The sequence below is a fragment of the Anser brachyrhynchus genome (genome assembly GCF_964034855.1).
Source record: "Anser brachyrhynchus genome assembly, chromosome: 13".
Taxonomy (NCBI): Eukaryota; Metazoa; Chordata; class Aves; order Anseriformes; family Anatidae; genus Anser; species Anser brachyrhynchus.
The window spans coordinates 20,707,430-20,733,934 of NC_137708.1; the positions used below are offsets into that span (position 1 = coordinate 20,707,430).

General features: G+C 35.9%; 1 protein-coding gene across 9 annotated transcripts in view; it reads right to left on the bottom strand.

Moving 5' to 3' along the window:
• The window catches only part of STAG2 (STAG2 cohesin complex component), a 74,944-nt gene that overhangs the window by 21,379 nt on the left and 27,060 nt on the right, over nt 1–26,505 (bottom strand). For 7 of the 9 annotated variants that reach the window (XM_080553279.1, XM_080553272.1, XM_080553276.1 and 4 more), the window contains exons 2-16: nt 18,756–18,900; nt 16,757–16,835; nt 15,927–16,088; nt 13,380–13,476; nt 11,985–12,061; nt 10,267–10,471; nt 7,999–8,150; nt 5,617–5,690; nt 5,399–5,522; nt 4,162–4,260; nt 3,980–4,059; nt 3,362–3,469; nt 2,483–2,594; nt 1,467–1,584; nt 668–771 (exon numbers count right to left, since the gene is read on the bottom strand). In XM_080553279.1, coding sequence (XP_080409405.1) covers nt 668–771; nt 1,467–1,584; nt 2,483–2,594; nt 3,362–3,469; nt 3,980–4,059; nt 4,162–4,260; nt 5,399–5,522; nt 5,617–5,690; nt 7,999–8,150; nt 10,267–10,471; nt 11,985–12,061; nt 13,380–13,476; nt 15,927–16,088; nt 16,757–16,835; nt 18,756–18,799 — 1,635 coding nt within the window. In that variant the 5' untranslated portion in view covers nt 18,800–18,900. Of the gene's footprint in view, nt 1–667; nt 772–1,466; nt 1,585–2,482; nt 2,595–3,361; nt 3,470–3,979; nt 4,060–4,161; nt 4,261–5,398; nt 5,523–5,616; nt 5,691–7,998; nt 8,151–10,266; nt 10,472–11,984; nt 12,062–13,379; nt 13,477–15,926; nt 16,089–16,756; nt 16,836–18,755; nt 18,901–21,318; nt 21,377–21,578; nt 21,681–26,505 lie in introns of all 9 variants that reach the window. The other 2 variants (XM_080553273.1, XM_080553275.1) reach the window with 2 other exon arrangements.

Here is a 26,505-nt window from a genome sequence, read left to right on the forward strand (position 1 = left end):
CAATCTAGACAAAAAGTTTACCTTCCTTGCAACAAAACACTGTGATCAGAATGTTTTCCTTGATAATGAAAGAACAGCAATTTTTCCAGCTTGCTTACAATTTTTAATGATTAATATTTATTCAATTCATATGCCAATCTGATCTTCATATCTGAGTAAATGTTCAGTCTGTACCTACATAGGTTTTTCACCAACAGCTGCACAAGTCTTGAAAGCAGTTCCCTTCCCAGCTTAATGTCTCAGTAAAAGAAGGCTGCCTAAACTTCATATAATCAGAAAAAAAAGCCAATTGGTTGGACTGTGGTCCTTCCAAACAATCTATGGAATATATCCAATTCTCTCTTATTGTGCTCTTTAAAATTGAAAATAGCCTTATAGTTTTTTCACATACTGAATTTGGTCTTCTTTCCAACCTTCTTTTAAAATCAATTTTGTAGTACTTTTAATAGCAAAACCAAAGACAGTAGACCAAACAATATTAATTATGTGCCAAAGTCATGAACAAGTGAACAAACCAAGGCTGTCAGACACTGGAGGCTGTGGTAACAAACTCAATTTCTGAACTCAGTCCCTTCAGCAGCAGCCGCCTATGACTGTCTCCTTCTCCCCACACTGTCCCCACAAAGCCACTTCCACATGTCTACATAAGCAGGTTTTTGGTTCCTACCCTTTTCCCTGTTCCTCTTCCCACTGGAGGATGACATTCAGCTGCTTGCCGAATTGTACAAAGCATTATTTCAATCAGTGCGCTTTCCTGTCTATCTGTCAGAGCTGAAATTTCAAGAAACAGACGTTATAATACAGCTGAATTTATTTGTGCTTTTCCACAAATACAAATAACCAAGAAGCAAAACGGTTTTTTTTGAATGATAAATAAGTAAATAAATAAAGGGGTGAGGAGATGGAGAATATAAGCACCTTTTAAAACAGCACAGGAAAATGTTTAAAATTGAGGGGATATCAATGGACAAGTCAAGGGGCAAGATGAAGAGACTATCAAGTTTTATAATCATTTTAGATCTTTCTCATTATTCTAAGGTCCATTTACTAGTACCCATAAATTACAGAATTATCTCAGCTTTTTTGTTTTTATAGTTATTAAGAAAATGACAGTGTTTTCCCATATGATAGTTTTAACATTGAGTAAAAGAACCAGTTTCACAAGCAATTAGTTTCTTTAAGCCCAAAAGTGCAGCCAGACCCTGTTGAACAACAAGACAATTGGACACTGCATGGTTATTCCCTCTTTTTTCTCCCATACTCCCTGCCTCTCTTCTTCAGCATCTAGCTTCCATACCAGAAGTGATCTCTTTCTTCTTCTCCTCACGTTTCATAATTAGTGATTATAGTCATTCAAAAATAGAGAATGTACAGGTACTCATAAATGTAAGCATCTTGTTCCCTTATAAGTCACACCCAATAGAAACTGCTTAGCAATATACAGAAGAACTACTGAAATCTCTTACGCTCTTCTCCATTGAGAGGTTCCTCCAACAGAAGACTGTTCATACATTCCCAGTCCTTCAAGAGATCTGTTGCACAGTCCCACATGCTGTCCACAAGATAAGCAGCATGTTCATGCAACTGAAATAAGAACATAAGTAAGAAAATAAGTATTTTTCTTCATTAGTAATAAAGTTCATTCCAGAAGTTGCTACAATACAGGGCATTTTCCTTGCTGGCTCTTGTCCATGGCAAAAACAAACAAACAAACAAACAAAACACAACATAGAAATGCTGTGAGATCTCTGATTCAACAGAAATCCCTCTTCCCCAAGTAATGTAAGAGATAAATCCATCTCAACTATTGCAGAGTATTAAGTGCTGCAAGATCCATCAGAATCTGGAGGGGCTTTGTGTGTGTGTTTCTTCGTTTGTTTCATTGTTTTGTTTTGCTTCCTTGTCTGGTTGTGTTTTCTTCCCCTATTTGACCTTTACAGAGTTACTTTTAGTTTCTAGGAGTATGAAACAGTAGAATACAAAAACACCTGTCTGTAGTTTCTGGAACAGCGTTAACACCATTAGTTGTGTGACCAACCTTCAAAAACTGCAAGCCTAGCCCTAACAAATATCCTAAGAAATAGCAAAAATCCTAAATTCTTTCACCTAAAGGAGGTTCTCAGCACTTGATAGGATCTTGAGCATATTTGGTAACTTCTTATTTTCGTATGCTTCCCCCCCCCCCCCCCCTTCTTACCTCCTTACAGAGTTCCTAAATCAGAATCTCTTTTCACCTGTATGTTACCATGAAGAACGGGGGAAAAATATTTGTCAGAGCGCTTACAGCCTGTCTCAACATTATGTACCTACAGAAACAGATCCTACAAATAAACAAAACCACACAAAACTGTCCCTTATGTCCTCTGGAATGTTCAAGTAATGGAGAAAAACTAGGATAGGTTCATAGTTATTAACTGATTGGGGGGGTGGGGGGAATAAAAACAAAAAGCAAACTGAAAAAACACCCATGAAACCAACTTACTTCACTTTCCAAGAAGAAAAACACTAACGTCTTCACAAGATTAGCATTCGGACTTTGTCTTCCCCTCCTTTTAAGTATTCCATCATCTTCAGGATCTCTGCGGCTAAAAAGCCTAAAAGAAGAACAATTTCAGGACAAACTTCTTCATTGCCTTTGCCACATTAATTTTATATCTATGTACTGTTTTTACAAATGCACACTTAATATCTCAGTGCACAGCTCTACGTTTTATTTTGAATTGAAGTAATTTGGAACAAATGTTATTTGAACAATTTTGTATTTGCTGAGTTAGTATTTTACTGACAGCGTCCAGTGGAACATGTAATTATAAAAAAAATACTGTACAAAATCAGCGATAATTGCAAATACTAGCATTTACTGAACATCCCCATATGAGACTTTAAAGCAGCAAAGAAATACTAGGAAAAGGTCTAAAAAGTATTAGATGGAAACTATCTTGTTTTCCTGAACATTTGATGAAGGTGTTGAACAAATTTTGTTTGTTTTACAGAAAAATACTTCATGAAATGGTCATCCGATACAACTTTTTTAGGGAAAAAATGCTTAGTATGACAGAAGTACAAACTTTATCTACTACATGAGCATTTTTAAATGTCTCAAAAAACACAGTAAGGAAGGGGAAGAAGACGAGAGATGAATGCTTGTATTATCTATTCTGTACGTAGAAGCTTTTAAAATGTAGGCTTCAAAATTACTTCTGATTTTCTATTCAGAAAAACTACATTAGTATTACATTTTCTAGAAGTTATTTCTTAAGGCCACTTCATTATTCAATTTTTCTTAATTAAAGCTAAACCATAGTATTAATGCACACATTAAAATCTACAAGAAAAGTAAAAAACTAATTTCCCCTCTTACTTTTTATAAAGAAATTCCCCTGCGGCAACTGCTACTGGCCGATGAGCTGAATAAACCAGATGGTAGACATTTTCACAGTCTTCTGCAGTCAGAACTTCTTCACTACTCCTAGGGGTGGGGATGGAATGAAGGAAAGAAAAAGAGGCTGACTCAAAAAAAACCATGAACTCTAGTGATGGGAGATAGAAATGAAGGAGAAGCTAAAGCTTTTCCTTCAAATGTGCATCCTAAAAATAAAACCAAAGTATTTTGGTTCCAAAATCTTGCTAAACAGCAGTTACCTACACAGCATGAGCATTTGGTAAAAGGTTAGGCTCAGAAGTTCAACTACTGCTCAGGAGACCCTATATTTATTTTCTCTAGTTCAAATCTTCCACAACAGCTTCAGATTTGTGAGACTCAATTCTACATCTCTTTACTTAACCGTGGTGGGTAAGTAACAACACTGTTTTAGCCAGATTACTTCCACAACTCTAGTTTATTCTAGTGTAAGAAACAGAGACACTTCTCTAGACTACAGATTATCTGAATTCTGTCAGGCTACTGTCCATGCCCACAGATGTCAGAAATACTTCTGTTTTAGTGTGCGTTATAGGTCATGTAAGGAGATATACTTACTGTAAAACAAGAGTGAGTAATTTTATTGCTTGGACTGCAACATCATATTCTTTGTCAAGAGTCATAGACACAATTCTATCCTAAGAACACAAAAGACGATTATTTTCAAAGAGCAAAGAAAGGAAATACAAATAAAAAAATATATATTTTTAATGTTCTTAAAAATATGAAGCCACACTAACCTTGAACCGACTGGTGAAGAGTTCCAATTTGGAATTAAGCTCTTTATTATAGTAAAGCCCTTGCAGAGCAGTTAGGCATTTCAGCCTTACTTCCCCTTGCTAAAATAAAATTAAGAACTGGATTAAAGTCAAGTGTAGAATATAGATGTGATCTTCAAATCAGACATGACAAGATTCTTTTGCAGTCTGAATTAATTCAAAGATTAAATGTTGTCAAGATATACCATCAATATCATGTTAATGACATAAGAATATGTCCATTTGTAACAAGTGAAGAAAAATCTGTCTTACTGCAGTTAGTATCTCTAAGTCAAGATACATCTTTAAAGACTGAAACAAGTGTATTTTAAATCTCCAGACATTTTTGAAGTAGAATTCAACATATTTCCTTTCACTTAATTAAAGCTGGCAACACATATATCATTAATAACCATCTCTTGTTGGATCACAATTACCAAGTAGATACAGGGACAAACAAGTATTCCTTCTGAAATACATTTTTTCCTGTAGCAGAGAACATGTTGTAAGGTACAGATACAAACACTTTGCAGAAGTTTAGTGTTTAGACTTCACAGTTTCTTATCACACCAATGCCAGTGGTTATTGGTTTGTGATGCCAAACCCATAAAAAGCATGAGCGAAAATCCCTTATTTGTCTTACTTAAAGTTCAGTAACTTGAAACAAATACAAGAGCTGAGACAATCTGCTGAGTATACAATGAATCAAGGATCATTCATAAGCTATGTCTTTTGACCACTCCAAACAGATATGAATCTTTAGCTTTTAAGTAACAGCTCGGGGCACTCATCACCAAAGGGGATTTCTTTTCACATGCTTTTTAAGTTACCTGGTAATATCAGAATAGATTCTTAACTTGGCAAAACAGAGAAACTGTCTGGACACATGATTGGATAATCCCATATGAAATGCATTCAATTTAAATAGTTAAGTATTACAGAATAAAAATCTGCATCAACAAAAAATAAGTAACTAGATAAATAGAAAAGGCCATTTCCTTACAAGTAACATTTCCTTAAAAATCTGTACACGCTCTCTAAAACCATTCAAACCTTATCAGTATTTTATACATATGTTAAACACTAGTGCTTGTGAGTGCTAAGAAAAGTAGTGACTGATTAGAACAGCTAAGAGGTCAGAACCTGATTTGGCAAGATCAACATCCAAAAACGTAGATTTATGCTTGATATTCCATTCCTTACCTTCAGCGCAGCTTACCTTATCATGCATAGTCCACCCTACATATTTTAAGTAGCTGTCATTGAGAAAGGCATCACTGTACATCTTCATCCATATTCCAATTTCTTCAATACAGATAGCTCTTATTTCAGCAATTGCATCTCTGTGGAGAGAAGCAGAACAATTGGAGCAAGGAGATAAATAATTACAAGTAACTAGTCACCAGCTTCCAAAATAAATTAATAAATAAAGCTTACCGGTATCTATGCACAAAAACACCTTTGAATATTGCATTCATCATGTTTTCTATTTCATCTTGATTTTCCTGGAGCTGAAAGAATGAACAGAGTACATAAATACAGATCACCACTTCTGCAGTCAGATCACATGGTGTTGATGCTAGACAAACTAAACTAAATGAACATTTACTTCACAAGTATGGGTGTTAAATCCCTTCCTGAAATATCTACAAGTGTGTTTCTCAGTACAATACACTATAATAAATTTCATCTACCACAGCATGTAAGTTTTGGTAATTCTGACCACTGAAATTCTTCAACTGTGGCAAAGATAGCTAAGGTTTCTGCAGGCCCCTTCAGAAATTATTTGTAAGGAAACTTGATGTTATTTTCTAGTGAGTGACTTATTAAGCCTAATGTTTAGCCCAATTTTTAATACATATGCTATGTTCTTTATGGACCTGTATTACACTAGGTCAATATCTAAATCATGTGAAATAACATATGAAAAACGTGAAATAACAGAGAGACTGTTCTTTATCCTAAAAAGTATAGGATCTATATAGAGAAAATATAGATCAAGCACTTTGCAAGTGGCTGCATGAGCAGAGTATACACCATTTTGCACGCTTCTTTCCACCTCGGCCATAACATCAGAGAGAAAAAAAAAATCCAGAAACAAAGTAATGGCAGGAAAAAAGAATTTATGAATATGGAACTGAAAAGTAACTTAGGAGACAACACGCAAGGGATTTGAAAAATGATCCATAATCTTTTAAAACACAGAGAGTTGCATTTGCTTTGAAAGTGCAAGAAAGTCAGTTGAAAGATCTGAAGTTAAGTAAATATTGTCAGAAGAGAAGCATGTTCTTTTTGCAGTTTGAACTATTAAGGTGGGACAGAATAAGCCAGTGTTAATGAGAATAGCCAATGACTGCAGATATAGGCTTTCCAGTAAACCAAATTAACATTTATATATAAAACAAAAATCAGACAAAAAACAACAACCAAATAAACCCTAAAGAGACATTATTCAGACAGAATAATGGAGAGAGTGGGTGGGTGTTACAAAAGATAAAGACTTCTCCCTACAGAATTTTAAACAAAGAGTAAGAACCAACAGTTTCCATAGCATCACAAGATTTTGGAATTGGAAGCAAAAGTATAAAGAAATACAGCAAGAATAAAAAGACTAACAAGCCAAAATATCTAACACTTATCTAATCTAACAATACCTGTCTTCTGACGTAGAGTGAGAGAGGGAAAAAAAAATATTAAAATGAGAGACTTGCAAAAAAAAAAATCAACAGATAAAATAAATTTCTGTACTAGAGAAGGCTGTTATAAATGAAACAAACCCTGAAATTAAACATTTGATTGAATGTTACTTTGAAGCTTACTTTCACTTAGTACAAGAAAAACTGAAAATCACAACCAAAGCTAGAAAATCTTGTAAGAAATCCTAAAGGCCAATCTACGTATGAACAATTGAGATTGGGAAAAAGTCTCCACTTTAACATCACTGCATTTCTCTCTGTATCCATGTATTACCTATAACAGAACTAGTCCTGCACACACATCTAGCACAATTGCATTTAATGGTACTGCTTGGGTATTTAAGAGATTGGTCTCAAACTGCAAGATCTTTGGGACATAAACAAAAAACTAATTTTTCGAGGCAGTAAAAATGCAGCAAGTAACAACGCAAAAAGTTGAATACCGAAGGAGAAATGTTCCCCCTTTAATCATCAAAGTTATTTCTCATGTCTAAAAAGCAAAAAACTCACCCGTTCCCCAGAAAATAAAAACTAAAACCTGAATGAGCTAGAGCTTTCAACAAGACAGCACTGTCAGCAATGATTCAGCAAATCCCTTACACACAGAAATAAAGAAAATAGAAGCAGATAGCATTTTCAATTTGTTTAGTGATTTCTGTAGAAGAAAGGACCCTATCAGAAGCCCTAAAACAGTTTATTCTGAGACTGATATTGACATCGTAACAGCAGCATTTTGCACCATGATTGACAGGTTCTCTAGAAGCTAAAAACAGTCCAGGCATGGAAATTGTTGTTGAATATTTCAGCTGTTCAGAAAACTGGTCAGGAAATACAACAAAATGTTATCTATTACCAATTCCAGTCTCTCTTAATAATTTTAATGGCACTATCTGAAATTTAACTCTTTTTACAGAAAAACAGAAAGAAGCACTTTCAAAGTGATTAAGTTTTTTAAATATTAAAAATATGAAGAAATTAAAGAATGAAACAGATGGACTTCTAACTACCTTTACAAAAAGGACAACAAAAAACCCTTACAGGGCAAAAATAATTATTGTTTGTCATATATCAATGTTCATCCTCCAGCAGTCATAAAGCACACGAGAAGACAAAAAGCACTAACCTCCTTTCTTTTCTGCAGTAAGAGTTCCAGCCTATCATTAGCCCGTTTCCCAATTATTTTATTTCTTTCTGCTTCATACTGCCGTTGCGTATTGTCCATGTTAATACTAAGATTTAATGCCACATTCACTAAAGCAGTCATCAGCTTCATGGCTACAAAACAGTAAAAATAGTAAAGATTATTTATGTTACCTATATTTGAAGAAGGATGATAGATAAACATCCTGATACTTCCCCTCCTGTCACCAGTTTTTGTATTTATGAAAATATATTCACTGTAGATTTCTTGATTCACAAGCTTCAGGACTTCAGCACTGTTTTATGTAGTGCTACTCCTTTACTGAAATTGTTCTGCACGACTACTTAACAACACAGTAGATAACACACTGACCTTTTGTTTCTTTGTTATTTTTTAATACTATCAACATTATTATTGAATGGATATATAGGACATGCTTCCCCCCAAAAAATATGTGGAATGTAAGATTTATAAATGTAGCCCAGGAAACACTGAAAGGATTCCATTATGAGAATCAGTTAAGAGTCATATTGCCCAATCATTAAACCTAAAACACACAAGCTTTTTTTCCTTCAAAAGGAAATGTTTTAGACAACTACCGCCCACCATACCGAACCACTCTTTTCCCATCAATTTCATTTTAATTAGGCAACTTTTAACTATTCCTTTACATGCAAAAGCAGAAAAGCAATATTAGCCAACTAAAAGACAACCAACCAAAATGTAAAAATACTTGGTTTTGTTTCTTTGTGTGTGATTTTACTTTTTAATCACCCCTTTTTAAAAGGGCACAGACAAATATGCCTACCCCGTAAACAAGGAGGCAGCCAACAGGGCATATGCAGAACACTGTTAACACTAGCATAAAGTTGATGAGTAAGGCATAAAGACATGCAGATATATCTAAATATTGTCACATGCTGTGATCTCTAAGGATATCAAGATGAAAAGAAGTAGTCTGAGCTAATCTTAGAAGCCAAATTACTGCAAATAACAGTAAATAGGAATACAAGGATTTTGTTGGCTTTTTCTATCCTATATAAAACCCAATCATCAAGAATACAAGCTGTGATCATGTGAAATGCAGAAATAACTACACAGAATCAACAGAATTGACTACTGATGTGAACAAATGCAAACAAGACTACTAAAAAAAACATTGTGTGACAGAAATTAACATGCAACAGGGCAATTTCAGCAACTTCCATTCAGGCACAACTCAAATTTAAAAAGGTACTCAAACTGTGGTTTTGAAGAGCTGAAGTTTATATTTGCAGTACGGTGCAACAATCAAATTGATGATACAGCAGAATCAGTATATTCACTTGAAATAAAAAGCAATTTTGTTCCTCCCTCCACAGTAAATGCTTTGACTAGTGGGAATCTCAGAGCAGCAGCCTAATATGTAATGTTTTAATGTATATTCAAAGAAGATGGCCAATGAAATTTAGCAGCTGACCAGACACCCAGAGCTGAAATTTGCTGTAAATCTGACAGCTCCAGTGAACTAACAAGAACTATTTCTAGTGTGGCAGAAACTCAGTTTCATGTACAGTTTAAATTCACCTTGCTCAGATTAAAATTGCTACAATAAGCCTGACATAAGTGGACTGCTGCCTGATGCCATCCAAGACCCTTCTTCGTTAAACTCTGCAGACTGACAGGTTGCTTATCCAGTAAGCCTAATCGTTGTCCATTATCACAGGGAGTTTTAAATAAATGTCATATTTAGCTCATAACAGATACCTAGATAGCTTGACAAACTTGAAAATATCAAGTAAAATGAAAATTTAAAACCATACAGTAATTTAGTGACTGTATCACTGATGATTTCTTTAAAATTATTTCTAATGCAATGAATAGATATGCTACTTTCAATTACAGTATGCCATGGCCTCTATATAAAGCACAGTTTAAATGTGTACTAAAAATCGCATCCAATTTAAAATATGACTCTGGTTTGACTTAATGCAGAGCATACAGAAGTTTGACTCTATTTTTGTAAAGTTTTTTTCTATTTGCTTTTCTTAGTAGGCTTAAAGCTAACAAATGAAGTACTAGACACAGCTGGTAAGGAAAGCTTTAAAGTAACTCTGAGTAACGCACTGTAATCTGTACTAAAACTAGTTGCCTTAGAAAAGCATATCACACAAAGAAACATGAGCCGAACATTCTGTCAGAACAACTTCTTGCTGTGCAACACAAGACATAACACAGAAGCAATAAACAGGTAAAGAAAAATTCACTGACCTGCCAGCGTGCTAGTGTGCCGAAATGCTCTGACTTGTGAGTCTGACAATCCCGTAAGCAGTGAAATGACAGTATCCATCATATATTCATCATATATGATGCTATATTGACATTGTCGGACGAGTACTCCAATGAACTCACAAAAACTGGATTTGAACTTCTTCCACTGGGGACCAGCCATAGTTAGCGGATAATCTCCACTATCCTATTTAAAAAAGAAAAAGAGAGAGAGATACAAACAGGAAACTCTTTCAAATGTCTTTAGAATTATTTTTTAAGTTGAGAATAAAAAGAGGAATAAGACCTCAGAACCAAAAAGATCTCAAAAAACAATCCATCAGAATAACCTTATTGCACAAATACAAATCTACTCTAATTTACAGCTCAGGTTTGTTATATGCAGACACAACATACTACAAGTCCTACAACAGAAGCTGCACAAAATCAGATATACCAAATTAGCAACTGATTTCTACTGCCTAAAATCTGCTTCAGGTTACACTAGAACAAAAAAACATCACATGCAGCGTTAGTTAACATCCACGAACACTCAGATCAGGACTTTAATGAAGTTTCTAAGGAGATGCTTACATATTAGACTGAAAATTCCTTAAGTCAAATGACAAACTACTTCTTGAAAATAAGAAATTACGCCTTGAAAATAAGAAATGTGTACTCCTCTCCTGCTCTGGGTACCCTTATAAATAATGATAAAATGACAGAAAAACAATTGATGATCATTTCTCTTAGTGTTTCTGCGATCAGCAGCAATCAGATAAGCGATCAGCTGCGATCAGATAAGATGCCAAATTACATTACAACTTAGAACAAAAAATATATCCATGAAAAGGGATTAGAAATCTGGGAGCTGAGATGTTCATTAGAATTGTTACAAGAAAGAGTAAGCGTAACAGAGTGATAAACAAATCTGAACAAATAATCCTAACTGAAGCTTTTTAAATTTCAGGTGACATGACAGTAATCAAATCCATTTATGAATTAAAGCTAAAGAATAATAAAATACCTTTAAACCTTTATCTGTTAAAGTTACTAATTTTCTTTGGATTTTAACTTGAGGAAAAAAATCCTTACTAGACAAATTTTGGGAGGAAGATCTGGTTATCTTCACATTCTTCGGAACATAGGGTAAAAGGAAAACAATACCAAAAAAACACAAACCCCAACAAAATAAATAAGAGTCCATCTCGTTTACCCCACACTCAATGGAACGAGAATAAATGACAACTTGAAGGCAGGAAAACTACATTTCCCATGAAATGGAAAGCATTAGTCTTCAACTAAGGAATAATCAAATTCAAATCTCCACAGTTTGTAGATTAATGGACATGTTGAAATAAATTCAACAAACATTTCACGCGTTCCTCAAAAAAGACTTAAGGGCCTCATGTACACGGAGGGGTATGGGGGACATTGGAGGAAGTATGCCACATAGCCCCAGCAGTAGAAGTTCCCACTGTTCAAAAACTGAAAGTGGACATTTGTTTTATTAATAATTTAAGAAATCACTTACATACACATAGAATTTTATTTACTAGTCTCATAAGTTCAAAATTAGAAAGTTTAAGATTTTCATTCATCAAAGTCTTGTCATTTTTACAGTTGTTCTTACACTTGAAGAAATCTGCAGTAGGATTAGGACAGGTAAAATGGAAAAACATTCTAATATCAATACATTCTCAGCACTTTCATTAAATTACCTCATCGAATTCTTCAGTCATTTTTCGGATTATTTCAGAATTCTGCATGTGTCGGAACATCTCTGCTGTGACAACTCCTACAATTTAGATTAGATTATTATTAACGCTTTTAAAATGAGAGAGGTGGATAGCAGATGACATATCTCCTGCTACCATGTAAAAATGGTCAATTTACACCTAACCTACAGATTATACATGTTTTTTTTTTGTGGTGCTGGGTGGCTCTGTTGCTGTTTGCTTATTTTTCAAGTTGTTATACTCTTCATTTTAGCATTTGTAACAAGTGTGGGGCACTACAGTTTTTCCTATTATATAAAGCGTGTGCTCACACCATCTAAAATTTACTCATTCGTTCATATCCAGAAGTCAATGATATTTGTTCCAGACGTCATCAGCTGAGAGACCACACTAATCTGAAGTGACCTTCTAGTATTCAAGATACTAAATGGTATAAGACTATTTTGAACAGTTCTATTGCTATTTATCATCTACTTCACTATGATAAAACTCAATGATTTCATGCAATTTCTATTTCTCTTAGCCTCAAATTTTTCATGTGCAAAGGGTGATATAAAAATAAAAGAGACCTCCTAAAGCTTACTACAACTGCACTGGAAAATTCATGACAAGCATCATCTCAGAAAGCATTAAAAGATTTTGTCATTTTGTCTGGTAACAATAATGAAAAGGTCACTGCTCTTGAAAGCATGACTAACATCTACTGAGGAATGCTATTAGCTTTCTGAAGATTTATACATGTTAAAAAAGTTTATCTGGAATGAGAAACATTATCAAATGCACTGACACTGTAGAGTAAGTTACCTTCTCCTCCTCTTCAAAACAAGATGAGAGGAAAAAGAATGGAGGATGTGGATTAGAGGAAAGATTCTGGAAAACCAGAAGCTCCCCAAAATAGAACATAAAATATAGAAATACAGTCTTACTGTAGACAGGCTACCATGGAACTGCCCATTTCTTTTACATGAAAGAACTCTAAAAGGCTATTAAATGACCATGGAACGCTCACTGATGTGAAGTAGATAAATCCAAACTTTGATTCCAAGACCAAGAAAGTTAAGCTATCAATACTGAAGACGGATGTTTTTCTAACATAATATCAGCAACAGAGGAAGATATGAGAAGTAATTAAGTACCAGTACTGCGTTTTCTTCAGTGTGAATGCAAAAGGCTTAACGTACATTTTGAAGTGTTTCTGTAAAGTTTCTAAACCTCTTGCTCGCATCTTCAAAAATACTTGTTTGACTACAAGAACCTTATAATACAGACTAGCCCTAGGGATGGAGCAGTCCTTCAGCATATGCAGTACAAAAGCCAAGAATGAGAAACATGCTGTAAAATTATATAAAGAGATGAGCAAATATTTCCGTATCTTACCTTTGCAGCCTGAACACTGAATAAAGAAGTTAATGAGATCAAGAAGTGCTATATCTCTGTCATGTTTGTATGACTCTATCCAGTCATCCACCACAGACTGAAAACAAACAAATATAAAGGCAATTTTTAGTTTTTAATAAACTGAAGAATTAGTGTTATTTAAACTGCTTTCTAGTAAGTGATTCTTGCTCCTTCTGTAAGTAACTGGAACTCTGGATGTTTTGACTGATACAGAACAAAATGTTTGAATGATCCTTTACTGTCATAGTAGCATTTTCAGGAAAAGAACTCGTTTCCATTCTATAAACATATACAGGCACAAAACAGATGCTTAGACATGAAGCACAGGAGTACCATACAGTCACATAGTAACATTTTTTGAGGAAGAGTACAAAACACAATTAGCAGATTTTATAACAGCAGGGGGGTTTGTTTGTTTTTAACTATTTTAGTTCCAACAGCTGCAACTCCCTATACTCTTCCTAAATTCTGCCCTTACGATGAACTGTGTTGCATGTACATGAGCTATAACAGGATGAACAGCATTGCCCTACACTGTATTGACATTAATTGCTGTGTTAGCTAAACTAAAACATAATGGCTAGTAAAATGGAATAGCAATAAGACAATTTTACTACAGAATGTTAAAGAGAAGCAAATTAACAGGAAATCTGTGATTGTGGTTTTAAGAAGAATTCACATGCAATTATCTACAAACCATCCATGTGTATAGCACAAACTGTCTACTGCAGAAATCATATGAAAGCATACATTTAACACAAGCACAAGAGAATCGCTTTAGTGCCAAGCTCTCAGTTTTGAGTAGTTTAATATGTTGGTATCCTGCCCTAAAAAGTAGAGTAATTTTCAATAACAAGAGATGACGAAATAGTTCAGGACTTCCATAAGAAAAACAGACTCCACAGCATCCCCTGTGCTTCCTGTCAACTCTTCTCAGTGCTTACTCTTAAAAGCAATCACGGTGCAAGGGCAAATAAAATATACTACCATAGGAAAAAAAATCTGAACAGAAATACAGCTAAATCCCTCTTCCCTCAATGAAAGACTGTTTATAGTATGATACAACTTTTGTCAGCAAGATGAGAAGAATTAAAAATGCAAGTGAAACTGTCGTTGTCTTCCCAGTAGGAGCAGAACCTACAAACTAGTACTGATTTGATTAATCATGGGGGAAGAAAGGAAAAGAAACCTAGGAAAGGTCTTAAATTAGGCTTACAAAGGTCACTGTGCAAAACCAGGATAACGCTAGGAAGGGGACAAATATTTCAGTTAGGCAGCCTTGTTTTCAGAATTCATTTATTTTAAAGAACCTCCAGCAGAAAAGTAAGTGTCCTGAAACTTTTTGTCTCTGTGGATGAACAATCTTTCTCCCAGTGAGAACTGACACAAACTTGGAAGAAGGTATGGAACAGAATTAAAGAAGATTTTGATTATCAAAATCTTTTGAGGAAAGTAAGTGCTGATGGCTACAGAGAAAAATTTTTACACCAAGTGCTGAACTAAAGACTTTATTTTACTTTATAGATACTTCTTGATAACTAAAATATGGACTAAAATTCATACTGTTACCTAGGTATCAATTTCCCCACTAAACAGAGGCGTTGCAGGCAAAGGTCTATTTTTCTCTTGGAAAGCAAAAGATTTGACTGTTTATAGAGTTAAGATGTCATGAAAATATAACCCGTGGTAATTGGCTGGAAATGTAGCAATCAGAGCAGCAGTTAGAATGGCATAGTTTTTCACTTACATTGAAATATGTCAGAATAAAACAGAAGTATCAGAATTTCTCTGAGCAAATATATTAAAGCAGTATGTATAAGTAGTAAGTACTGAAGTAGTATAAGTAGTATGTATAAATCTGAACTAAATTTCTCCCAAGGAATTCAGGCTTCAAGGTTCCCACCTTGAAGCAGGAGCCTGCAAATCTCAAGAGGACTGCACATAGACCCAGCTTCCTGCACACATACCAGAGGAGCTGTAAACTCTAGATTTTTAATCCCAAAGATAGTCTTTCTGCTAGGCTGCTGAGGAGTCACATGAGTGAGTCAGCATGAACTCTTCATGGCTGGCAGGCTTACATTTTAACCCTCTCCTCACCGAAGATTCACAGAGTCAAGCAAAATTTGGTGATTTAAGATAATTTTCCATATAAAAAGCTAATGCTCTTAATAGGCTGACTTCAGTCCGATTAGTAAACGCAGTGTCTAATGCAGTAATTTCTACCAGGTTGAAATTTCCTAGCCTAAATTCCAAACTTTCTTCATTCAGAATACTGGGATTCACTTTGAATAGTATTTTGAATTTCTTTATTATATACCTGATTATTCATGCCTTGCATTTAGCAATGAGAAGTCAGTTATTTCAATTTCAAATCTTAACAACGCAAGAATTCTTATTCTAATCCGTAACTAAAAGCTACAATGAAGAAAAAATTACCCTAGGCTTTATTTTCTTAAACTATATGTACAATATTGTTATATTTAACTTGTACATTCATACAAGTCTGAAGGACATCTCAAGTCTTACCTGCATAGCACTCTTGCCCATTTTAACTACCTCAAACAGCATCATGTTTTCCACACCATTCTGTTGGTGATGTCCATTCATCCGATTTGGACCACCAGGTTTCCCTCCTCCGTTTCCACTTTTCCCTTTTTCTGCTGGTCCTTTTTTACCTTTTTTACAGGTCTGCAATCATACACACACACACACACGTTTTAAATAGTTATTACATAGTAATTAGAATAAATTATTATTCATACCACAAAAACTATACACAGGACCTTATGTTTCCAAGAATCAAACTTAAATCAGAAGGTGAGATAAAATTAGATAGGGTAGAATAGCTGATTCTCACTGATAGAGAAGACTAACAGAAACTCTACAGGTTTTGTATTTCCTTCTCTGGTTTAAAATCTTTTGGCAATTAAAAATGTGATTAGTGGCAACGACACAAAAGGTTTTCCTTGCATTTAAACTGTAAAACAAAATAATAAATTTTTAATTGAAATGTTGGTTTCTGTTCACTTTTCAAATGAAAAGAGCCGGAATTAATGACATCAACCAAAAGAGACTGTATTAATACCAGGTTTAAGTATAAGAGGGCACACGTGCAGACTAGTCAAATCAAAGCCCTCCCTTGTGCCTTCACAACACAAAGGAAATATCACGTAAATACTCAAGACGAAGTATTTCAATAAAAATACAAATATAAACTCTATTCACAGAACAGTTGCATTTTAAAAAAAAAGTATAATAAGGAAATAAGAATAAAATAATTCAGCTCCAAAACAAGTGCTCAACTCTTCATGCTTTAACAGTACAAGTATTTCACTGTCCCCATAAACTGAACGTACTTTTCCTTTGCCTTGTTTTTGGTTTTTTCCTTCAATATCCTCGAAGTCTGTATCAGAAGAGAAGTGTGTTTCAGACTCCCTGTAAGGATAAAAGACAAACCATTTATACATCTCACCAGAAACATTAGTAAACTAAACTAAACTACATAAAGTCACATTATGTCCTCAGTCCAGTAAGTCAACTCCAACAGAAAAATTGTTTTTATCTCCTGTTTAAGTCTACTGTCAAGGAACAAATCTGAGCAAATCCCCATGCTCACACCTTGCCTCAGCCAAAGAAAAAAATTTCCTTTTTTACCTGTGAAAGCCATATAGTGGGACTAAAAAGCATGAAGGTCAGCAGAAATAGCAACAGGTTGGGAACTTCATTTTTGGCATGTGACAAACATTACAAAATTTCAACCATCAAACACTGTAGATGTCTGCCACAAATATGGCAGTGTACAACAATGATACTACCTTCCCTCACAAAGTGTCTCAGCAGACGTCTTCATGCTGTCAAAGAACCAAGTAGTTATGTTGAAACGTATAGGGAGAAAAGATATTTTAAGCAAGATTTCTCCACCAAAAAGATAAACTGGAGGCTTATGTAAGGTAAAAAGATAAGTAAAATAAAAGATTTTCAAATTTGTTTTCCTACATTATTAATATATGCTGTATCAAAATACAAACCCTTTATTGCCTATGACAAAGTCAGGGGAAAAAAATTCACCTAAATTATTACTAAGTAATCCTTAGTTTAAATTTTTTATTTCTACATTTCCTATAGAAGACATCTTAAATGATGCTATTAGAGCTTATTTTAACACATACAGGCAGTACAATGAATTCCAGCTGCTATCACAAATTTCTGATACACATTTCCTGATTCAATTTAACAATGTAATCATAAAGATGACCTGAACAGGGGGAAGAAGGAGCCATTCCAATGTTTTAGAAGGTTACGAATAAATAAAATCTAGAAACTTAAGGTTTCTCACTGTTGTGGAACTGTCTGAAAGGAAGTTTCTGCCTTGTAACATGTATTTTGCCATCCATGTATTCTGCTATAGGTTGAACAAGTCTCCAACCTTGCAAAAAACTCTGAGAAATCTTTACTCTTCAATATTACTTAGGTGTTCTTATTTTTACAGAACGGAATACAAATTCCAAATATTTTGATAAATAACTGTATCAACAAAAAAAAAAAACACATTATAAACAGCTTTATTTCTCATTAAAAGCCACCCACCACCACCAACCTCCTTAACACAAAACTGTATCTTTGCATCTTTTTGGATTATTTTGGACCAGCTTAATATACTCCAGACCGTTGAAATGGATTCATGCTGATTTCTTGGCAACTAAAAGGTGAGGAACTGCATTCTTCTGGTCTACTTGAACTAATCATTTCATTTCTCTGTTCAAAATGTAAGCTATTGCTAAATTTAAATTTTTCAAAATTCAGATACCTTTTCTTAAAACTACATCAGCAGTCTAGTCAAATAAACACCCCAGGAACCAACACCTGAAGGGAAGCTAAGACTTCAGCTTTAACTAAAGCATTTGGCATTGGGCATTTCAGACATTAGGCAACCTGCCCCAGTTATTAAGAGTAAATACCTCAACAACTTTACCTCTCTATAAAGGAAGGAAGGAAACTTAGAATTTCTGTATTTCTAACCAAAGTTTCTTTTTCAATACTTTGATTCTGAAAGACGTAAAACCTTGACAAATACACCATGTAAACAAAGAAGTCTCACGATGGCTTCCTATTAGCAAAGCTTAAAAATTGATTTAAAAATACTTTATAAAAAGGACTTTTAAAATATTTGTTTTAATTATCACTGAATACTCAAGAAAGAATTCAAGCAGTGCTTTATTTTGAACTGGAAAAACAATCTATAACCGTATTCAATCATTTTGTTTCCTTGTTTCCAAGAGAAAAACCAACCACATCTATTACCACTGAGAAGCACCAGTACATTTAAATGAAACCAGAAATTCTTAAGGCACTTACTGAAGGAGAGTAAAATCAGTTGGTATTTCTGGAGCTGCTATCATTTCTTTATCATCTTCTGGAACACCACTGTATTAGAAAGATATTCAAAAACCAGTCTGAAGTACGAGCTTACTTTCCTTTCTTCCTTTGTAGTGGACAACTTCTGAAATAATAATAAAAAAAACACATTAGAAACATTTCCACATAAGGGATAAAAAAAAGTTGGAAACATAGAAAATGTTAGATCACACCACCTTCTGTTTCCAGCCAAGCTTTTTCCTGTTTAAATAAAGATTTTGTATCTTTGACTCCTCCCATTATCTTATGAAAAAAAAAGTATCTCCACAAACGTTAAAAGCATCTAAATAAAAGGAAATAAAAAAGTGCTTGGAAAATAAATGCTCTTCTGAATAGCATGAGGAAATTGAATGGTTTTCATGAACACCTTGCAAGTAACTTTTTTCTTCTAAATCTATACTAGACTAAAACTTGAACTGTAAGACCTTGTACTGTAAAGTCCAGACTCTACTACCAACACTATGATATTGTGGTTAACCAAACCAAAAAACAGATTTGATGTTAAACTTAAAGCACAGTGTGTGCCCATTTAAGAGCATTATGTATACCAACTTTGAATCTGATGTGTAAATGCTCCTGATACTTAGCACAAAGATATGTTCTTCCAAGTTTGTACAATCTAACCAGCTACTTCACAACTCCCTGTCTTCCTGAGTTGATAAACCAGGCTTACAAGTTTTAACGTTTAAAGCACTCAACATGTCTCTAGGAATATCAATGAAGATAATACTATCTACGTATTATAAAGAAAAGTATCAGAAACAGTGTTAGCATCTTATCTAGAAAACATAAGATTGCAAAATATTTTCTTTTCAAGTTAATTACATGTAAGATTTTCCTATGTTTGGGGGCAGGGCAGACAATGAATGCTTCAAATGTGAAATTCAACCATGCATGCTAAAGCCTTCTGTGTCAATTTTCTGTCTCAAACTAAATTTTACACAGTGAAGAAATTAGGAAAGCATGAGGTTCAGGTATTTTAAAGATGCAATAGCACAGAGAAGAACCTTCAGAACTGGGAACTCTGCTGACTCTAAGGCTTGTCAGAGTAATTAAGTATTTAAGCAAAAGATACAATTTTAAGCTCCATGTGCTTAGCATGCCAATGTCTGGTAGAAACGCTTCAGAGCCTGCATTTCAATTGAGCACATACAGCCTGTACATTTCTTTCCTGCAAGTGCTTCTTCTGAATGCTAGGGGCCACTGTAGCTTCCAGAATTTGGTGAGCTGAGAAAAACCACAAACCCTGAACTTAAATCGCTGTTTCTTCACATTTCACACAATTATGTAAAGGCAGAGAAACCAGAGTGGAAATAAGCAGTGGCGAAAAGAGAGGTTCAAGATAAGTAGGTACATCTCTCAAGACAGTCCACAACTACTACAGTATGCACCATCCAGAGCACAGTATAAGATCAAAAGCTTCACAAACTTTGTCGCTGCAGAACAGTGAAAACCTTTGTCACCCATTTCTCCCTTCCTTAAAATCACATTACTGGTGCATCACAGCCTCCCCTGCTTGGTTTATATGGAGTTTTTAGCAAATAGCTACTCGCAGGCAGTGCAACATCCATTCATCGTTTGGAGGCTCTGCCATTCAGAATCACCCAATTTAATTCCCCAATAAAATGGGCAAAAATATACCTCAAGAACTTTATTCCTGGATTATCAAGTTAAACTGGTTCACCAGTGGGTACCCAGAGCCAACTCATGGGGAACATATGACGGCGCAGCCAGGCGCAGGGGAGGGCCAAGCAGTGCTCCTGCCTTGGCGGCACAGAGCTATGACGACAGCCAGGCAGCCTGCATGGCTACTGGCTCCATTCGTGCTGTGCTGCAGTATCATCATTCCAAGTGTATCAGGTATAAAAAATAACAATAATCTAAAAAAATACAAAGATTTGCTCCAATTCCTGTCAGCAATTGTAACTTGGGGAATCAGGCCGGCGCCCGCTGGGAATGTACCTCAGCGAGGAGCGGGGCGAGGGGAAGCAAGAGGCGAGCAGCCAGCCAGCCACCCAAGTCCCGTTCCAGGCACACATGTGATTCTAAGCCAGCACAAAGTAAAGGCACAAACTTCAAAAGGCACACAGTTCTGTTTCAAGTTCAACCTGTCCATCAACGTGTTATTTGACTTTTCTAGTTTGAGTTTTTCAATGGTGAGAAGCACCACAAGTACTGAAGACATGATCAAGAAGCTCAGATGCAAATTTCATATTACGTCTCATTAATACTACCTATTTACAGTAATAGTTACCTATTCCATAAAATTTGATGGTACTGAGACAGAAAGCAAGTTAACCATTTGTTTACACAATTAAAACTTTTTCAGTCTCCTATATAAAAAGGAAATTACCCTCCTACTAATTCTCACAAAAGTATTTCTCAAAAAGCAGCATAATACAATCACACAAGAATATTTTGAAGAAAAAAGATAAAAAAACACGTAAAATGTCAGGCAAATGATTAAATTATATATTTTCTAAATCAAAAAGAGCCAAATCACCTGATAAAAAACAGCTGGCTGGAGTTTATATCCACTTGCACTTGGAAAAAACACTCATCTTAGGCCAAGCAACAGATGAAGAAAAAAAAAAGTCATGTCAAAAATGTTATTGTTTGGGCATAATCACTTCATGAAAATAGGAAATAAATATCTAGTAATTCAAGATGCTGTAGTGTTTAGCTACTAAGATTTAAGTTTCAAGAATTGTTTTTCTTGAAGGAAGTAGAAGAAACGTGGCCCTCATGAGCGCAACTACATACTGGTATTAATGGAAGACAGTAGTTTCAGGTGACTGCCCTGCAGGAATACAAGAGCTAAGGCTGTAAGGGATCTCCAGTATCAAGCTCAGGCCCCAGGAATGACTGAAAAAAAAAAAACCTTGCATTAGTTCCAGTAAGGGCTCATTTTTAAAGTTTTACATACATGAAGATTACAAGAAGGACCTCTGAGTCTTGCCAAGTAGGGTCAAGCTAACCCAGCACTTCCTCATGGGCAGATGCCGGCAGAAGCTGCCCAGGGAAGAACCCATTTGCTTTGTTCTTACTGGTGATGTTCTCCTTGACTTCTCCCCCCAACATCCACAAATAAGTCAGGAATTTTTTCAGCCAAACACATTACTTCTGCATTTCATAGCACGTAATCAGTATTTTTCCATGAATATTCCATTATTTTTTTAACCCAATACTTAGCTGCCATGATATTCACACAAGAGCTTCCAAAACTGAACCGTATAGTATAAAGAGGCATGTTCTTATCCTTGAGCTCAACATTTTCCCATTTTATTTGGTGTCCATGGGTTTTAGTATTGGGTAAGACTGGTATTGGCCATTCCCCCATTATGCCTGATCTCAGTAAATGCCTTTTGGAAATTCAGGATGCCTGCCAACATGTCTTCTTCACACACGGATCTGATGACTCATTCAAAGCACGCTGTTTGGGAAGTTGATGAGAAAGAGGAAAACTGTCCATACAAGCATTCTATCAGAACTTTTAAAACATCAAATTCTTCATAGTGCAGTCTGAAAGGAGGAAAGTAAAATTCATGCAGGTGCCATTCCAAGCAGTGCAAGTCTACATTAGCTATTAATGTGCTCTAATAAGCATATTTTTTCCAGTATATTCAATACACCTAAACTTAAGTGCATCATAAAATGCAGTTCTTTGGACTTTGTTTGTTTTGCATATTTGCATGTTCACAGCATTCTAACTTTAATTTTCTTAAGCATATACTGAAATCTCTCACTCTATGAGAAGTTTCAAAAGTCACTCAACTTTGTGAAGTCATAATTAAATTATTAACTATAAAAAGAAAATGTATCCTGCTGAAAGATCACAAGGTGGAGCTCTAGCCTAAAGCTAACTGAAGAAACTCCAAAAGACAGGTCATCCAGAGGTTGACCTAGTTATTTCTGTGCAATAAACTTTATAATAGATTGCTAAAACAGCAGTAATATTGTAGCACATTTCCTTAAGATTTATATTTAAATTGCATAAGGACACTGGAAGACTCCCCACATCTTTCCTGAAATTAATGCACATAACATGTTTGATTCAGTGACTCTTCCAAAGACGGAAATGCATCTCGCTGCTGTAGTACAACCAGTCTCCTGTAAGTAGCTTTCGAAAGCAAGCAGAGGAATTTCAAAATACACTTTAATAGCAGAAATAACGTAAGCCCTTACTGTATCTTGCTACTTAGATTTTTGCTAACAGAATGTTAACAAACTAAAAAACATTGCAACAAGAAAAGGAGTCCAGGAACACTAATCATATATAATGTTGCTAACTCTAAATGTAATAGTTTCCATTTAAATTAATTTTACTCTTAAAAGAGCTAAGTGTGAACAACTACAATCAGAATGTGTCTTTACTGAAAAAGAACTTCATTACATGCACAGGCTAAACAAACATGAATATAACCCAGCCAGAAGCCTTTGTTAAGTGTATGTGTATATACACAAACACAAAATACAAAAAATTACAAGATCTGTCCGTGAAACCTGTGTTTCATGCTCTTGTGTAAAAGCACTAACTTGAGTGTTATTGCACGAACTCCTGGCACAACAGTTCAGGTAGGTGGTTTTTGGTTTGAGATGGATTCTCCAAAAATACACACACATGATTCCCCACCCCCCTCCCCCCACCCCCCCAGTCTATTATTTGGAGGCTTTCTTTTTTGGGGGGAACGCAGAGATCGTAGAATCGCAGTATATCCCAAGTTGGAAGGGACCCACAAGGATTGAGTCCAACTCCTGGATCCCCAGAGGAAAACAGCTACTTGAACGGGACAAAGATTTAGTAAATGCAGAATGACTGTTCAGAGGTGTATTGATTTTTCACTGTAATTCAGTTAATCATCTGTAAAAAAACAGGGACCTCACTTTCTTTATTCAGAAAATTAGAACTTGTAAAACTGCAATGCACTCAGCTGTAGGAATGATTATGGTTGAAGAAGTTCATCCCTGAATTATTTATTTACCCATGAATGAGAGGTGCTGATGCTTCAGAACCAATTATGCAGCAGCGACAGTTAAAATGCTAGTCAGATCAAAGTTTAAATCAAGGACCAAAAGTATTCCCAATATTTTCCTTCAACTATTTCAGAAGAGAAAGCTGGTATAAACTAGTGTTCCCCTCACTCTTTTTCTGAGAAATCAGAATATGCTTCAACTTTTGTTTTTATAAAATACAGTTTGTTTATTTCCAAACAAGTATGTCTCTCCATACTGCTGTTGCAGTCATCTCCACAAGCAAGACTAAACAGTGGATTTTAAGCAAGATTTTGAACAACTCCATGACATTCCCTACAGGCTTGCAAGAGTGCTATTTGTACTAATATTACACAACCTAGTATTTCAACGGCCAACAAGCTTTAAAGCAATCCTGTAATTTGAGTAAAATACAGAAAACATACTTCAAGTAGCATTCTATATTGTAAAAACTGTACTTCAACATGATTTAGTTATAACTGTATCAGCAGTTTGATCATATTATCATAGCATAATCAAGACTAAACTGAACAATAATGCAATTAAAACCTTTAGATGTGTGGTTATTTTTGTACTTTTTGCTTAACAAGTAAGTCTCAAGCTTCCTTTACAAGACCACCTGGAATAGCCATCATCAATCTACGCTCCTCCATGCTCACCAGCAGACACGGTGTACCTACACAGAAACTGCCCATGGTGCCAAAGGCAGTGAACAGTTAACAAGCCAACAAAGAACCTGAACGACCTCATTTGCACTAGTCTTGTATTTTCAACCTATTTCTTCACTTTTTTTTCTGATCTTCCAGCTCCTACACCGCCTCTACACCACTTTGTCAACATCTCTCAGTTCCTCTTCATCTTTCAAAAACCAAAGAAGCGATCTTACAGTGGCCATTTACATTATGCTGTCACTCTGCCACTTTTATTCCCCGGCCTGCTGTTTATTCAATTTTTATAATATTTGCTCTTTAGCTGACGCAAATGGTTCGCTGGTAAAGTGGTAAATTGCCATGCCAGAAGATGCTTTTGTAACACACCTACGATATTGTAACCATGGGCTGCTGCTGGAAGCAGTGGCCTTCCTTCCCACTCCACTCACCAAACACAGCAAGTTCCCGCTCCCTCCTCTCTTCTAGCACTCAACTGAGGCAGCAGCAAGAAAGGTCTGAAAACAAAACGGTCTTTTCTTCTTGGCATGGTCAGCTCTCCACTGGACTGGACAACAGAACCAAGTCACCCTGCAGCCACATGAGGCACTCACCAGGCGTGTACCAGTGACAGCTCAGACCCACCTGACAGAGCTCCCTCACCGTCTCCCTTGCAGTGGCAGCACCAAGGAGTAATGCCTAGCTGAAGTCCTTGCGACAGCTACTGCTAATTCTCCTACCTAACCCCGGGAGGGCCCACAGCAAGCCGCCTGCTTGCAGCTCTGGGTGCCAAAGCCTGCAGGAAGGGCCAGGTCCCCACCAGGCGGCACCAACCCGCTAGCCGCCATGCTCTGGGGCCCACCCATACCCATGACACCTTCTCAAGGCATTCTCCCTGCCTTTTTCCCCACACACAGTTCCTGCATTTCATTCGGTAGCAGGCCGTGCTGCGACTGCAGGACACCTTGCTCCTGCAGGAGAGGAGCACAGCCATGAGGTGAAGGCGGCTGCCAGGCCTGCTGCTGGCCGGGAGAAAGCCAGGCGCTGGAAGAACACCAGTCCCCAGAGACAATGCGCACACCACTAAACACTAGAGCAAGTTTTTTTCACAGCTTAACGTCTTTAAACAGGTTTTATTTGGGGGGGTGGGAATATAAAAGACATGAAAAAGGCTAAAACTTAAAATAAAGGTTTAGACTTTACCATGAGTCTAGAAATTTGAAAAGAGAATTACAGACCAGGACCTCCATACCATCCTAATAACTGCCAACCCCAGCTTCACCATCAAATAGTCCACCCCCCTCATTACAAATGATTTTTTTGGACTTCTGCTTGTTTTATTACGTAAGTTGGTGGAACGTCTATTCTGGAAGGAAGAGAGTTTGCCATGGTGCTTCATGGGTCATACGATTACTCATGGAAATACCACTAATAACATCAATATCCTTAATACACTAAGTGAAATACTATTTCATGGTGTAAATATAGTTTGGTTTGAACCACATGAAGTTTCTTTATCTGTACTCAGTAATTCATACTGTCAAGTAAATTGTTTGAAACAAAAGATACAGGCATTACACAAAATACCAGAATATGAGTTAACTGTACAACAAGAGCAACTGTTACTATTATAGGAAAAAAAAATGTACCTGTAATACTTTTTAATTATTCCACCCAACAGTATTCCTGAGCATCTCTAAAACACACCTGAAAATCCCAGACATTTTTAAAATGTTTTGATTTCAGATGTCTTTTTCAAAAAGGTAAAGGTAAGATAACAAAAGTAAAAGTTACACCTCGTTTTGTCTGCCACATATTCCCCTGCCAAAGAAGAAATGGCTTCCAGATGTTGTAGTCTGACTGTGTGGAAAATGAGGCTCTTAGGATGAATAAAAGCCAAGTCGGATGACAACCAAAATTAAAAAAAAAAAGCCACATATGCCTACTTTAAAAAAGCCAAAAGAAGTACTAGTTGATTTATGATACAAGGCCAGCACACCTCATCTGCCTAAATGCCCCAAGTTTCCAAACTGAACTATAGAACACATGCC